Source organism: Muntiacus reevesi, chromosome 1 (genome assembly GCF_963930625.1).
Source record: "Muntiacus reevesi chromosome 1, mMunRee1.1, whole genome shotgun sequence".
Classification (NCBI taxonomy): domain Eukaryota; kingdom Metazoa; phylum Chordata; class Mammalia; order Artiodactyla; family Cervidae; genus Muntiacus; species Muntiacus reevesi.
Window position 1 is genome coordinate 86,468,040 of NC_089249.1, and position 15,748 is coordinate 86,483,787.

Sequence of the window (15,748 nt, forward strand, 5' to 3'; positions counted from 1 at the left end):
TCCCAATGTTAAGGCAGTAACTTCATTTTTCTTCTACTCTGATAATTCATTTATTTCCTTCACTGATTCATCTTTTATCTCCAGAGTTCTGTCCTGAAGTAGTAGGTAGGTAGGTAGGTAGGTAGGTAGGTAGGTAGGTAGATCTATTATATATATTCTGCCCTCGTGAAGTTTCATCTGCTTCTTTAACTTTCAGCTATTTCTCTCAAATTTTGTTTCTATCCTTGACCTTTCTTCCTAACTTCACACATTTTTTGTGTGTGTTTCTAGCTATCTTCTAGACATCTCTCTATGAGATCTTCCAAAAAATCTCAATGTGAACATACCTGAAACCACGGATTTGGCCGCTGAGCAGCAGTTTGCTAACCCCTACTGTATGAGGGTTATATGTCCTCATCCGCTGCCATGCAACCAGCAGGCAGTGTGTCAGATAGGAGAAACATCTGGTCATACTCCACTGTTGTTGGGCTTGTGCACATGACTTGTTCTAGACAATGGAAAGTGAGTGAGCGTGATACACACCATGCCCAAGCAGAATCTTTAAAAGCCATTCCATGTTTGTTCTAACTCTCTTGCTCTTTTCCCTTCCTCCTCACTCAGTTTAGGTCCTGGAATGAGAAGGTAAATAAAGCAGAGTAAACTTCCCAAGTAGCTTCCCAGGTGGCACCCGTGCTAAAGAGTCCACCTGCCAAGAGACCCGAGTTTGTTCCCTGGGTTGGGAAGATCCCTTGGAGGAGAAAATGGCAACCCACTCCAGTATTCTTGCCTGGAAAATCGTATAGGCAGAGTCTGGTGGGCTACAGTTCATAGGGTCACAAAGAGTCAGACATGACTGAGCGCGCGTGCGTGTGCACGCACACACACACACACACACACACCAGCCTACAGCTACTAATACATGATGTGAATGAAGAAGAAACCATTGCTGTGAGTGGCTTATTTAGGGTTGTTACCCAGCATAAGCTAAAAAAAAGCAAACAAATATACTGCTATAGATTTTTAAAAAATGCATATGTTTACAGATACACATGTATAAATTAAGCAATAGAACTTAGAGGGAGGTGACTTTTCAGTCTGGAGTAGACTTAAATAGCTACTTATTTAGCTTTGCAAGTATTAGACTAAGAAAAAAGTATAGAAAAATCCAAATGTGTACAGATAGATATTAATTGGCAAAGAGAAGTACCAACAGGAGGCAGACCAGTTGAAGAGAGTGAATGAAAGTTTATCAGTGATAAACTTAATTTTAATTAAAATCAGAGTTATTTTAATTAAAATCAGATCCCCAAACAAGGCCCCTGTTAAGGGGATTTGTGATGGGGATGATAAGAGTCTAATAAAGATAACTCAGCATGAAATTGCTAGTTTTTGAGAGAAAACAATAAATGGGAATTTGTATCTGAACAGTCTTTCAAGTGCCCAAACCAAAATTGAAAAGTACCTGATTCCTGGGAAGATAACATTTATGTAGGAAATAGTAAAATCCCAAGGGGCACTTAGATGGTTGATCTAAGATTTATTGAATTAGCTAATTGCTTGAATGGATTTGATCAATACCTAGCAACTGTACTTTTTTTTGTATCATGCTCTGCTGTACTTGTTAATTAAATATTTTTGAAAAAATTTAAATTCAGCAAAACACAGGAAATAGTATAACAGACACTCATGTTCCCAACACAAAGGATGAATATTGTTGACATTTAGTCATATTTGCTTGATCTCCTGTATTAAATCTCCTGTATTAAAGTTGAAGGAACCTTTCCTTCTTTCCTTGCCCACTCCTCTCACCCCTCCTCCCTGCATCCCTTTTCTCTATCCCCAAGCAATGAAATCTTGGACTTGGCCTGTATCAATCTAGCCAATTTGTCACACCTGTTTTCATGTGCAATCCCATGAGCAATATACAATAGTTTTAATTGTGTGCTTTAAAAAAAATAATACAAGTGGTGCTGTATTGTAGAATCTTTTTGCAATTTCCCTTTCCCACATAGCAGTATGTTTTTGTGATCTCATGTTAATTTTTTATATTTGGTTAGTGTGCCATTATACAAGTATGCCACCTTTTATCTAGATATCACCCTGTTGATAAACCTTTAATGTTTTCATTTCATGCATTCATTTAACAAATATTTATTGAATACTTACAGTGTTCCAGATCCTGTGTCAGATACTCATATCAATGAAGAAAAGAGACAAAAATCTTTGCCACCATGGTACTTAAATTGTATTTAAGTGACACAACATAAATAATGACTATAATAAATAAACCAAATAAAGTATATTGGAAGGTGATAGGTTATAGAAAAAGGCTAAGGGGAATTGGGAGTGGTGTTGAGGGAAACAGGTTGTTATTTTAGACAGCATGGCTGGGTAAGACAAGGTAAGATAAGATAATATTACAGCAAAGACTTAATGTGAGGGAGTTAGTGAGGTGAGTATGTGGGGAAAGAGAATTGCTATCAGAGAAGAATCAGTGCCAAGCCCCTAAGGGGGGAGTGTGTCTGGTATATTCAGGAAACATAAGCAGGTCAGCATGGCTGGAGAAGGGAGAGCAAAGAGGGTGAGAAGGAGGATTAGAATCCAGACATTATAGGGTTGAGTAGGAAGAGATGGTCGTGATAGACCATGGTAAGGACCATACAATTCACTCATTTAAAGTGTACAATGAAATGACTTTTAGTGTTCACAGTTGTGCATCCATCACCACAATCAATTGAGAACGTTTTCATCAATCCATGATGAAACCCAGTACCCATGAGCAGTCACTTCCTTTGCTCCTCTCCCCTTTCCATGGCAATCTCTAATTCACTTTGTTTTCTATGAGTTTGCCTGTTTTGAACATTTCATACAAGTGCATTTTGTGATTGACTTCTTTCACTTAGCATCGTGTTTTCAAGGTTTGTCTATTTGGTAATATTTATCAGTACTTCATTTGTTTTTATTGTTGAGTAATATTCCATTGTATGGATATACCACATTTTGTTCATTCATTCATTAGTCAGTGAATTCATTAGTCAGTATTTGGGTTGGTTCCACTTTTCCAGGGGGCTTCCCTGGTGGTTCAGAGGTAAAGAATTCACCTGCCAATGCAGGAGATGTGGGTTCGATCCCTGGGTTGGGAATATCCCCTGGAGAAGGAAAAGGCAACCCAATATTCCTGCCTGGAAAATCCCATGGACAGAGGAGCCTGGGAGGCTACAGTCTTGGGGTCACAAGACAGTAGGACATAACTTAGCAGCAGAACATGCGTGCATTTTTTCCAGATATTTTCCAGATGAAAAATGCTACTCAGAACATTTCTGTAAAGTTTTTTTATAGTTGTATGTTTCAGTTATCTTGGTGTAGATCTAGGAATGAGATTGCTGGGTGATACAGTAACTCTATATTTAATATTTTGGGGAACTGTTAAAAAGGGTTTTGAAAGTGGCTACACTACTTGGTATGAGAGTTCTACCACCAGTGTACAAAGGGTCCCTGACAGCATTGTTCAACTTACAGTTTTTCAACTTTACAATGGTACAAAAGCAATAAATATTGTAGCAGAAATGGTACTTTGAATTTTGAGCTTTAATTCCACCCCCCTGCCCCCCGGGCTAGCAACTCTCATGATGCTGGGCATCAGCCGCAAGCTACAACTTCCAGGCAGCCCCACCATTATGGGGGCAAACAACTGACGCACTTACAATTCTATATCTATACAACCATTCTGTTTTTCATTTTCAGTACAGTATTCAATGAATTACATGAAACATTCAACATTGTACTATAAAATAGATTTTGTCCTAGATAATTTTACCCAAATATAGCTAATGTAAATGTTCTGATCATGTTTAGCGTAGGCTAGACTAAACTATGATGTTCTATATATTAGCTGTATTAAATGCATTTTCAACGTAGGATATTTCAACTTGATGGATTTATCAGGAAGTAACCCCACTGTAAGTTGAAGATCTGTATAGGAGTCCAAATTCTTTATTTCTTTCTTCAAACATTTTTGTTGTCCGTCTTTTTTTTTTTTTAATTTTAACTATCCTAATGAGTGTAAAGTGATAGCTCAATGTATTGTTTTTTTCTCAGCGTAGTTTTGATTTGCATTTTCCTAATGACTAATGATGTTGAGCAGTTTTTCATGTGCCTGTTAGTCATTTGTGTGTATTCTTTGAAGAAGTGTCTTTTCAAATCCTTTGCCCATTTTAAATCGGATTATCTGTCTTTTCATTGTTGAAGGATGAGTTTTTTACATAGTCTGGATACAACTTTCTTATCAGACATGATTTACAGGTAACTTCAATGACACCCTACTCCAGTATTCTTGCCTGGAAAATCCCATGGATGGAGGAGCCTGGTAGGCTGCAGTCCATGGGGTCACTAAGAGTCAGACACTACTGAGTGACTTCACTCACTTTCTCCTGTTTTATAAATTGTCTTTTACTTTCTTGATGGTTCCTTTGAAACACAACATTTTAAAATGTTGATGAAGACCAGTTTATCTGTTTTTTTTTCTTTTGTTATTTGTGCTATTAGAGTCATGGACTAGCAAATCACTGATTAACACAAGGTCAAATAGGAAAATTTACTCCTATTTTTTTCCCAAGCAGTTTATACTTTTGGCAGTTGCACTGAGGTCCCTGATCCATCTTGAGTTAATTTTTATGTGTGGTGAGAAGTAGGGGCCCAGCCTCATTCTTTTGCATGTAGCTATGTGTCTACAGATATTCAGTTGTCCTAGCATTATTTGTTGAAGAGACTATTCTTTCTGAGCTCTCACTTCCTTTCCATTGATCTATCAGTTCAGTTCAGTTCAGTCGCTCAGTCATGTCCGACTCTTTGCAACTCCATGGACTCCAGCATATCAGGCCTCCCTGTCCATCGCCGACTCCCAGAGTCCACTCTAACTCATGTCCATCGAGTCGGTGATGCCATCCTACTATCTCATCCTCTGTTGTCCCCTTCTCCTCCTGCCCTCAGTCTTTCCCAGCATCAGGGTCTTTTCCAATTAGTCAGTTCTTTGCATCAGGTGGCCGAATTATTGGAGTTTCAGCTTCAGCATCAGTCCTTCCAATGAATATTCAGGACTGATTTCCTTTAGGATGGACTGGTTGGATCTCCTTGCTGTCCAAGGGACTCTTGAGTCTTCTCCAACACCATAGTTGAAAAGCATCGATTCTTCGGCCCTCAGCTTTCTTTATAGTCCAACTCTCACATCCATACTGGACTACTGGAAAAACGGTAGCTTTGACTAGCTGGACCTTTGTTGACAAAGTAATGTCTCTGCTGTTCAATATGCTGTCTAGGTTGGTCATAGTTTTTCTTTCAAGGAACAAGCGTCTTTTAATTTCATGGCTGCAGTCACCATCTGCAGTGATGTTCTATCTTTATACTAGTACTACATTTTCTAAATTAATATAGTACTACATTGATTGATTTTGGGGTGTTAAAACAAGCTTGCATTTCTGGAATAAATCCCACTTGATTATGTTGTGTAATGCTTTATGTTTGTTGCTGAATTTAATTTGCTAGTGTTTTGTTGAGGGCTTTTGCATCTATATTCATGTCATCGGTCTATAGTTTATTTTGTTATGATGCCTTTGCCTGGTTTTGGTTTCAATGTAATACAGGCCTCCTAGAATGAGTAAGGAAGAGTGCCCTCTTCTCTTATTCTTTTGGAAGAGATTGTGAAGAACTGGTATTAACTTTTTCAATGTTTATAGGAATTCACTAGTGAAATCTGCTCTCTACCTACCACCGAGGGTTAATTTAGTTGTTGTTGCTGTGTCTGCTTATTGACTTTTGTGCAGCAAATCTATAAAGTCCATCTTCACAGTCCTGTGTGGTCACTACAATCTCTGCTGGGTTAGCTTAGTGTTCAGGTAAAGATTGAGCTTGTTGTTGTTGTTGTTTAGTCATGTCCAACTCGTTGTGACCCCATGGACTGTAGCCTGCCAGGCTCCTCTATCCATAGGACTTCCCAGGCAAGAATAATGGAGTGGGTTGCCATTTCCTTCTCCAGGGGCTCTTCCCAACCCAGGGATCAAACCTGTGTCTCCTGCATTGACAGGCAGATGCTTTACCACTGAGCCCACCAATGATTGAGCAGAAATGTCTAAATGCTTTGATCCTATATTTCAACCCTTTGCTGAGGGGCTTATACAGAGCCTCAAGATGAGCCAGAGGGAAGAGATTGGGGTTTTCTCACATTTTTCCTGGGCATTCCTTGCCAGAGGCCCAGGAACATGTCAGATCTTTTCAAAGCCCTCCATAAGCATATCATTTCCCAGCTTTTCTCCATAAGATTTTTTAGCCAGCCTCTTGTTTTTCTCCTCCTGGGATCAGCTCCTCAGGCAGCAGTAATGTTAAGTCATTGCTGGTGATTATTTTTGAAACATGTCCTAAGGAGAAGGCTCTTCTGACTGAGTGAACTCTAAATCAGGTCAAATAATCGCCAGCCCTGCAAATGAGGGGCTTTTCCCCATTTTCCAAATGGGCAGCTGTCTGCTGAGTAGTGAGGATTCTCTGTGGTTGGGTCTTTATGAGGAGCTCCAGACCTCTGCTTTCCCTACCATTGGCTGCTAGGCTGCTGTTTTCATGGCCTCACAGACACGGGGAGAGACTGATGGGGATCAGGCAAGTTAAAATGCCACCAGGCTCTCTGTTCTTACTGAGACTGTAATGTTTTTCTGAATTATTCTTCAGATGATTGCAAGACTTTGGTTAGTTTTCTAGAGTTTTATACAAGTTGACTTTGACAGTTTTTGCTTGTGTTCTCATAGTGTTTATGGAGGAGCAGATTTTCAGAGGTTGTTACTCTGCTGTTCCAGCAGTCCCTCCACCTTTTCTAAGCACCAGAAAAGTTTTCATTTTATTTTATTCAAGACCAAATGTAGTTAGATTTACAAGCCTTTTGCCTATTTTCACAAGCTGAACACACCCATGTGCAGGTTACATGGGTAATTTGTGTTGATCTTTATTCCCCTTTCCATTTACTAACCATCCCTTTCCCAAGATAACCTGTTTTTAAATTCAATATAATTTAGTACATACTCTTTTACATCTGGCTTCTTTCATTCAACATTATGTTTATGAGATTCATTCATGTTGTTAAATGTAATTTAGTCTTCCCCATTGCTGTACTATTCCCTTGAGTGAGTATACCACAATATATGCATTCTATGTAGGAGGACATTTGGATTACTTACAATATGAGGCTATTACTGTACATTCTTGCACATGTATTTTTGTGAACATATGTAAACATTTCTGTTAAGGTATATACATAGAAATGGAATACCAGGGTCATGTGTTATATGAATGCTGAGTATTAGTGGATATAGTCAGCATTCGAAGGTGGTGGAGCAGTGTTTACATTCCCACAGCACGGTATAAAGGGCTTCCTTGGTGACTCAGATTGTAAAGCATCTGCCTGCAATGCAGGAGACCAGGCTTCAGTCCCTGGGTCAGGAAGATTCCTTGGAGAAGGGAATGGCAACCCACTCCAGTATTCTGCCTGGAGAATCCCATGGACCGAGGAGCCTGGTGGGTTGCAGTCCGTGGGGTCGCAAAGAGTCCGACACGACTGAGCTACTCTCACTTCAACTCAGCACAGTATAAGACCTCCGTTTACTCAGTATCCTGGCCATACTTGGCAGTGTTTTGGGTCTTTCAGTTTAATCATTCTGGTGAGTGTATAGTGGTATCACTAATTTGCACTTAGAACATTTGGTCGGTTTTCATGAGGTTATACTGCTTTTTTCTTATCAATTTGTAGGCGTTCTTTACATATTCTGTATACCAGTGTATTCTCTTTGCAAACATCCCTTCCCACTCTGTGACTTGCCTTTTTCCCCTCTTTTTTAAAAATAATTTTTATTTATTTATTTTATTTTTGGCTGTGCTGGGTCTTCATTGCTGCATGTAGGCTTTCTCTAGTTGCAGCGAGTAGGGACTACTCTTCATTGCAGTGCGCTGGCTTCTCACTGCAGTGACTTCTCTTGTTGCAGAGCTCTGGCTCTAAGTACCCAGGCTCTAGTAGTTGTGGTACATGGACTTATTTGCTCCCCAGCATGTGGGATCTTCCCAAACCAGGGAGTGAATCCATGTCCTGCATTGACAGGTTGATTCCTAACCACTGGACCACCAGGGAAGTCCCCTTTCCCCTCTTTTAATGGTTGAGGAGACTTCAGCATCAGGCGAAGAAGGACAGGGAGTGATCCCTGAGAGATGGGAGACAATGGCTCCAGTTTACTGCCTGAAAAGAATTCCCAAGCAAAGTGCCCAGTGTGAAAGTGTTAGTTGCTCAGTTATGTGTGACTCTTTGCAACCCCATGGACTGTAGCCCGCCAGGCTCCTCTGTCCGTGGAATTCTCCAGGCAAGAATACTGGAGTGGGTTGCCATTTTCTTCTCCAGGGGATCTTCCTAACCCAGTAATCGAACATGGGTCTCTTGCATTGCAGGAAGATTCTTTATTATCTGAGCCACCAGGGAAGCCCCTTTTAATAGTGGTGTTTGATAAAAACATGTTATTAATTTTAATCTAGTTGCAATTACCAAGATTTTTGCTTTCTGTTTAGTGCTTTTCAGATCCTATTAAAAATTCTTACTGACCAAAGAAAATTAAAGATGCAATGAACTGGTTTATTTTTTCTACAAATTTTAAAAAATGTTTAGGCAAAAAATTTTAGCCAACCCTGAAGAATACCAGTGTTTCCTCATGAGTGTATTCTAAAGATGATTGTCCTCTTTCATTCAGAAAAGCACCAGAAAAGAATCAAGTCTTACACAGCTCTATTCCAGAATAGTTTTTTTCCTTCCTATCAAGCCCAGCAATTCCATTGAGTATATTTCTTAGCCCATTTGTAATCCCCCTGTCTTCTGTTTTCAGACATAACAGAGCCCATTAGAGTTGAAGTTCTCTCACTTTCTGCTCTCCACTGTTATCCCACAAGATAGATCCTCACCTGTATTTATTTCTCTTCTTCATGTGTCAGAGGAAGATGTAGGTTTATCCCACATTAAAAAAACAAACAAATTTTTTGTTCTCAGTCCCTACCACTTACCTTTGTTTCTGTCCTCCTTAAAAGAGAAATGTCTTACACATGTGATAAAATTGCATTGAACTAAATACACCCACAGAATGAGTGCATGTAATACTGGTGAAGTCTAAATAGGGTGGATGGATTGTATCAAATTCTGTTTCCTGGTTGTAAGATTGTACTGTATTTATGCCTTTGGGGGAAACTGAGTGAAGGGTATACTGGATCTCTCAGTAGTATTATTTCTTACAACTATGACCAACCTAGATAGCGTATTAAAAAGCAGAGACATTACTTTGCCAACAAAGGTCCGGCTGGTCAAGGCTATGGTTTTTCCAGTGGTCATGTATGGATGTGAGAGCTGGACTGTGAAGAAAGCTGAGTGCTGAAAAATTGATGCTTTTGAACTGTGGTATTGGAGAAGACTCTTGAGAGTCCCTTGGACTGCAAGGAGATCCAACCAGTCCATCCTAAAGGAGATCAGTCCTGGGTGTTCATTGGAAGGACTGATGCTGAAGCTGAAACTCCAATACTTTTGGCCACCTCATGCAATGACTCATTGGAAAAGACCCTGATGCTGGGAGGGATTGGGGGCAGGAGGAGAAGGGGGCGACAGAGGATGAGATGGCTGGATGGCATCACCGACTTGATGGGCATGAGTTTGAGTAAACTCCGGGAGTTGGTGATGGACAGGGAGGCCTGGCATGCTGCGATTCACGGGGTTGCAAAGAGTCGGACACGACTGAGTGACTGAACTATGAACTATAAGTAAATCTATAATTATCTCAGCATAAAAAGTTAAAAGATTCTTTCTGAAATTTATATAATTATAATAACTGAATCACAAGCTGGAATCAAGATTGCTGGGAGAAATAACAACCTCAGATATGCAGATGACACCACCCTAATGACAGAAAATGAAGAGGAACTAAAGAGCCTCTTGATGAGGTGAAAGAGGAGAACAAAAAAAAACTGGTTTGAAACTCAACATTCAAAAAACTAAGATCATGGCATATGATGCCATCATTTCATGGCAAATAAAAGGTGAAAAAGTAAAAGTAGTGACAGATTTTATTTTCTTGGGCTCCAAAATCACTGTTGATGGTTAACTGCAGCCATTAAATTAAAAAATGCTTGCTTCTTGAAAGAAAAGCTATGACAAATCTAGACAGTGTATTAAAAAGCAGACATCACTTTGCTAACAAAGGTCTGTATAGCCAAAGCTGTGGTTTTTCCAGTAGTCATGTAAGGACATGAGAGTTGGACCATAAAGAAGGCTGAGTGCCAAAGAATTGATGCTTTAGAATTGTGGTGCTAGAGAAGATTCTTGAGTGTCACTTGGATAGCAAGGAAATCAAGCCAGTCAATCCTGAAGGAATTCAACTTTGAATATTCATTGGAAGGACTGATGTTGAAACTGAAGCTCCAATGCTTTGGCCACCTGATGCAAAAAGCTGACTCACTGGAAAAGACCCTGATGCTGGGAAAGATTGAAGGCAAAAGGAGAAGAGGGCAGCAGAAGATGAGATTGTTAGATAGCATCACTGAACCAATGGACATGAATTTGAGCAAACTTCTGGACAAGGGGCTTCCCTGGTAGCTCAGAGGTTAAAGCGTCTGCCTGCAATGAGGGAGACCCGGGTTCGATCCCCGGGATGGGAAGATCCCCTGGAGAAGGAAATGGCAACCCACTCCAGTATTCTTGCCTGGAGAATCCCATGGACGGAGGAGCCTGGTAGGCTACAGTCCACGGGGTCGCAAAGAGTTGGACATGACTGAGCGGCTTCACTTCTGGAGATGGTAAACGATGGGAAGGTCTGGCGTGCTGCAGTCCATGGGGTCACAAAGAGTCAGATTCCACTTAGTGACCGAACAGGAACAGCAGTCATTTATCGAGTGCTTACTGAATGCTAGGTACTCTGCCAAGAAATGTCAGGTGAATACTGTTGTTAATCTCATTTTATACATGATAAAACTGAGGCACAGAGAGGTTAAGTCATTTATACAGGGTTATCCAGCTAATGAGTGGCAGAACTAGCATTCAGAAACCATGGCTTAACCTCAGAGAGAGAGCTCTTATGAGCTCTGCTATATTTCCTTTATTTCCTTTTTTTTCTTGTTCCATACTTAATGGATACTACGTTGACATTTCATATTTTCACAGGTGTTTGCCATGCATTTTGTTTAGTTACTCTTTTTTTAAATTAATTTTTACTGGCATATAGTTGCTTTACATGTACACTATTGATACTATATACAAAATAAATAACAAATGATAACATACTGTGTAGCACAGGGAACTCTACTTAATGCTTTCCTTGTACATCTGTCTTTATATGCTGCCTCCTAGTCACATTTCAACCACCGCTTTATAGTTCAGCGTTCATACCAGTCACTCCCCTGAAACTGATTTTGGCCAGATTACCAAGTCTGTTGCTAAAGCTAATGGATTCTTTGTGGTCCTAACCATTCTTCCTGCAGCCTTCGTTACTGTTCATACATTCACCAGATATTTATTGAGCACCTATAGTGTGCCAGACTCTTGTTTTACAGCAGTGGACAAGGTAGGCAAAATGACTGTAACTGCAGAAGACGTATGTCTTCACTTGTTATGGTTAAGAGGTCAGAAATCTTAAATCACTGCTGATTTGTTTGTGGATGGTCAACAGGCCACTTTATTGTTCTATGCTTTTGTTTTTCTGTGGCTGAAACAGGTTATATTTTTATTTTATTTGTGATTTCACAACAATAGTCAGCATGTACTGTATTTAATACCATTTTCACTTTCTCCAGATAGAAATCTGATCGCTTCCAAGCAGTAGCCATGAATATAAATAAATTAAGAGAGCCAAATCCTAAAGTATAGTACCTTTCTGATGTACTTATTAATGATAAATTATGAGCATTGTCTTTGACCAAAAGATCTTACTTTTTTCTATGGAAGAATAGTTGAATTAATTTTATGCCACATTATTTGGAAACACCAGGAAGATCTCTGCAGAATATTCAATAGGTCTCATTCCATATATCCAAATATAAAGCTACTCCAAGGAAAATACTTGACTTTATAGAGACGTCGCAGTAGCTGTTTGCATATCACCAGAGCTGAGCTCTTGAGCCCTAGTTGAAGGAAAGGGATCATCTTGTCTCTTTCCACATGTTCATGGTTATTTTCAGTGTTTTTATTCTTTTCCTAATTCAGTAAAGAAGGAAAAAAAAATCTCTCCTAGTTTTTCATGTCAAAAAACAGCTCTTGTTTTATTAGCTCAAGTGGGAATGTGTTTTGCTGGTGACTGGAAGCGACTAGAACCCTCTTGCTTGCAGCCAGGGTTCCTGTTTCTGTCTGATAGCTGTTTGTTTACAGCAGCAGTTAGCAATTTGCATGGACAACGCTGTCAAAGTCACTGCCCTCAGTGAACCCCAAATGCCTCTTGGAAGGAAGATGACAGATTCAGCCCAGCAACTTGCAAAACTTTAAAAGCGATTCCTTGTCAAACATGTGAAAAACAACTCTTCCCTCTCCATGACTTGAGGGAAAAAAAAAAAAAACGAGAAACTATCTTATGCCAGATGGCGATTCCTTGCTAGTAAAATAGGCCTGGACTGATTCAGCTTCATTCCTTTATGTTCCATTTGCAAAACCCACAAAGAACACATTTGGGGCCACTTTCCAGAGCTGGCAACAGTCTCTGCTTTTTAAGGAAATCAGATGGGCACACACACACAAAGCCACAATGGATGAAGGGCTCAGCATCCCCAGGGTCCTGAAATGGGATGCATAGGCCTTAAATTCTCGGTGACCAGTTAGAACCTGGCCCAGATCCAAGAATCATCCCAATTGTTGCCAGATTTGGTGACTTGATTTAATTTGGTTAAAACAAAAACAAATTGGGAAAAGGTTATATTTTCTTGTTGATTAAACCTCTTCTTAAAAAAAAAAAAGGATAAAATAGAAACTATAAAAACACCCTTTCAGATGATAAATTAACTCCTAAATTTCAAACTACTCTGGGTCTAAAGGACTCAGTATTTAATTTTCAGTCGAGTACCTTTTTTTTTGCCATTTACATGTAAGATGTTACAGCTGCTTTCATATATTTAGAGGATTGGACCAGTGTGTATGCATGTTTATGTGTGTGTATGGGTGTGTTTTCTCTTTGACTTTTATTTTTTTTTTACATATAGTTGACTTATTATATTAGTTTCAGGTATACAGCATAGTGATTCCATATTTTTATAGATTACACCGCATACAAAGTTATTATAAAATCCTGACTAGATCCCCTGTGCTGAAATAGATGCCTCAGGAAATACTGAAGTCCCCTCACTGAAGATGCTGAAGCAGTGTCTGGTCAGCTGCTGGCTAGGGATGTTGTGAAGAAGATTGAAATACTTGACTAGTAATGGTATTGGGTAGTTTTTAAGATGTCTTCTGCATCTAAAATTCTATGCATTATGAATTAACTCCCTTGATTTTTTAAATTACCATGATCTGGGATATTTTAGTCAAGTTAATACCTGTTGTCCATTTAGTTTTGCCTTACATGCAAGATGATATTGACCACCTTTGTTAATGTTCTATTTTATTTCTTCAGGTGTCTGAGCACACACAATTAAGTTGGATCCTTACCTGCATGGTCAGATTACCTCGATTACAACATTTACACCAGTGGAAGGTAAATGCCAGTGATCTGATTAATAAACAGAAAAAAGTTCAGTCCCCACTGCAGCTATTTTCCCCCTCTGTTTATTTTTGTGTTAGGCTCTGGGAATCCTGAGTTTTCTGGCTTGCTATGCACTAGTGGCTAGCAAGACCAGTATCTTTAACCTCATCGCTTCAGGGTATGAAACAGAAAATAAAAGGTTTCCAAGATTCTTTCGAACTGAAAAACTGGTTTAAAATATCCACAGATTTTATCTGTGCCTGGTCAGTCCTGAGTGACCGTTAGATAGACTTGGTAATAACTTTGAATGTGCCACATTCTAATTAACAAACAATCACCATTTCTGGATTACTAGACCCTGAGGTTGCCTCCATCAGAATTAACTGGCCATTAAGGCCTGAAGGTTATCATTGTGGGGAGAAAAGACTACATATTTTATTCCACATTTAAACAAATTGAGTCTAAGCAGCAGTTCAAACTCACAGAAAAATTAAGTCTGTTCTTCTTCTAAGAAGTGCAACTGAGAAATATAAATTGAGTAATTCACAGTATTCCCATGTAATTTTGCAATTGGATCACACCTGAAGGTACGTAGTTCTCCAGGACATCAACACTAATTTTAGTATCAGTCTTCTTTTTAGCATATTTTCAGGGCCACTGATTTCCTTAAAAGCTTGTTCAGAAGGCTTCACATACACTACAGAGAGAAACAGAGCTTTAAACTGGCAGTACTTGAATAAGACATACTGGTGGTGCTGTAGAATCATTACCTGCCAGGAGTTAGAAACAAAATTTGATAATGTTCTCTATCATATGTTGGTTTGCGGCAAGACTTTCCCATTTTATCATAATATGGTAATGCTAAACTGAACACTGAAATACTTTTAAAAGAACTGATTTAATGGGAAATGTTCCCACTTTAAAATAGTGTCTAAGGATCTCCTGGTACCATGTTGCCAGTGAATGCATTCTGAATCAGCCTTCCACTGGTCTGTGATTTCTTATTTGTGGGGAAAATATGGATTTCAAAGCTAGTCTTATCCTAGAGCTTGAAAATGCCTTCGAGCAACATTCTTTCATTAACAAATACTGATGATGCTTTCTGCTAGTCTCATAGCATGCTAAGTGCTGGAGATATCACAGTCGCCAAGATGGATCGATGCAGCACCTTTCGTGAGATTTGTAGTCTATTTTGGAACAGATTGCCAGGTGGCACCAGTGGTAAAGAACCTGCCTGCCAATGCAGGAGACTTAAGAAATGTGGGTTCGATCCCTGTGTCAGGAAGATCCCCAGGAGGAGAGCATGACAATCCACTCTAGTCTTCTTGCCTGGAGAATCCCGTGGAGAGAGGAGCCTGGCAGGCTACAGTCCATAGTGTTGCACAGAGTTGGACACGACTGATGCGACTTAGCATGCATGCACAGTTAAACAAAAAATCAAAGTATGAAAAGTTTTAAGAGAACAAGGTTCCAGTTCTATGGGAAGATCTAAGAACCCCTAGCTTGGTTTTGATTGGGGCAGTGAGGGGCAAAACAGTGGTGTAGAAGTATAGGATCAGGGCTGCTGAGGTCAGGGTTATTTGGAGGACTGATGAGATAACACAGGTGTGAGGCATCTGGGGCCCATAATAGGCATCCAATAAATATTAGAACTCCCCACATATCCCCACTTCCTTTGTAGTTTCAAGATCTAGTATTCTAATATAAAAAGACTATAAATCTAATACAGTAGCAATTTTAAAAGTTGGGTTCTTTTCTCATTTGTTTGTTTCCAAATTAAATTTTTGTTAGAATTACCTGATAATCAGTGCAAATTGGCCTTTATCGTGGACATTATAATGAGATGTACTGAAGGAATTGTATGGTCAATTTTCAAATTTCCTATGAACAGCCTATAGCAGTAATAGTGCTGTAAGCCAGAAACTGGGCTTCCCTGGTGGTTCAGTGGTAAAGAATCCTCCTGCCAATGCAGGAGACGCAGGTTTGATCCCTGGGTTGGGAAGGTTCTCTGGAGAAGGAAATGGCAACCTCCTCCAGTATTCTTGCCTTGGAAA

The 15,748-nt window shown here is 39.6% G+C and overlaps 1 protein-coding gene across 1 annotated transcript in view; it reads left to right on the top strand.

The window, feature by feature from the left end:
- WARS2 (tryptophanyl tRNA synthetase 2, mitochondrial) overlaps nucleotides 1-15,748 on the top strand; it is a 100,323-nt gene that overhangs the window by 59,426 nt on the left and 25,149 nt on the right. Inside the window, exon 3 of the mRNA XM_065906045.1 lies at nucleotides 13,626-13,706. Coding sequence (XP_065762117.1) covers nucleotides 13,626-13,706 — 81 coding nt within the window. The remainder of the gene's footprint in view (nucleotides 1-13,625; nucleotides 13,707-15,748) is intronic.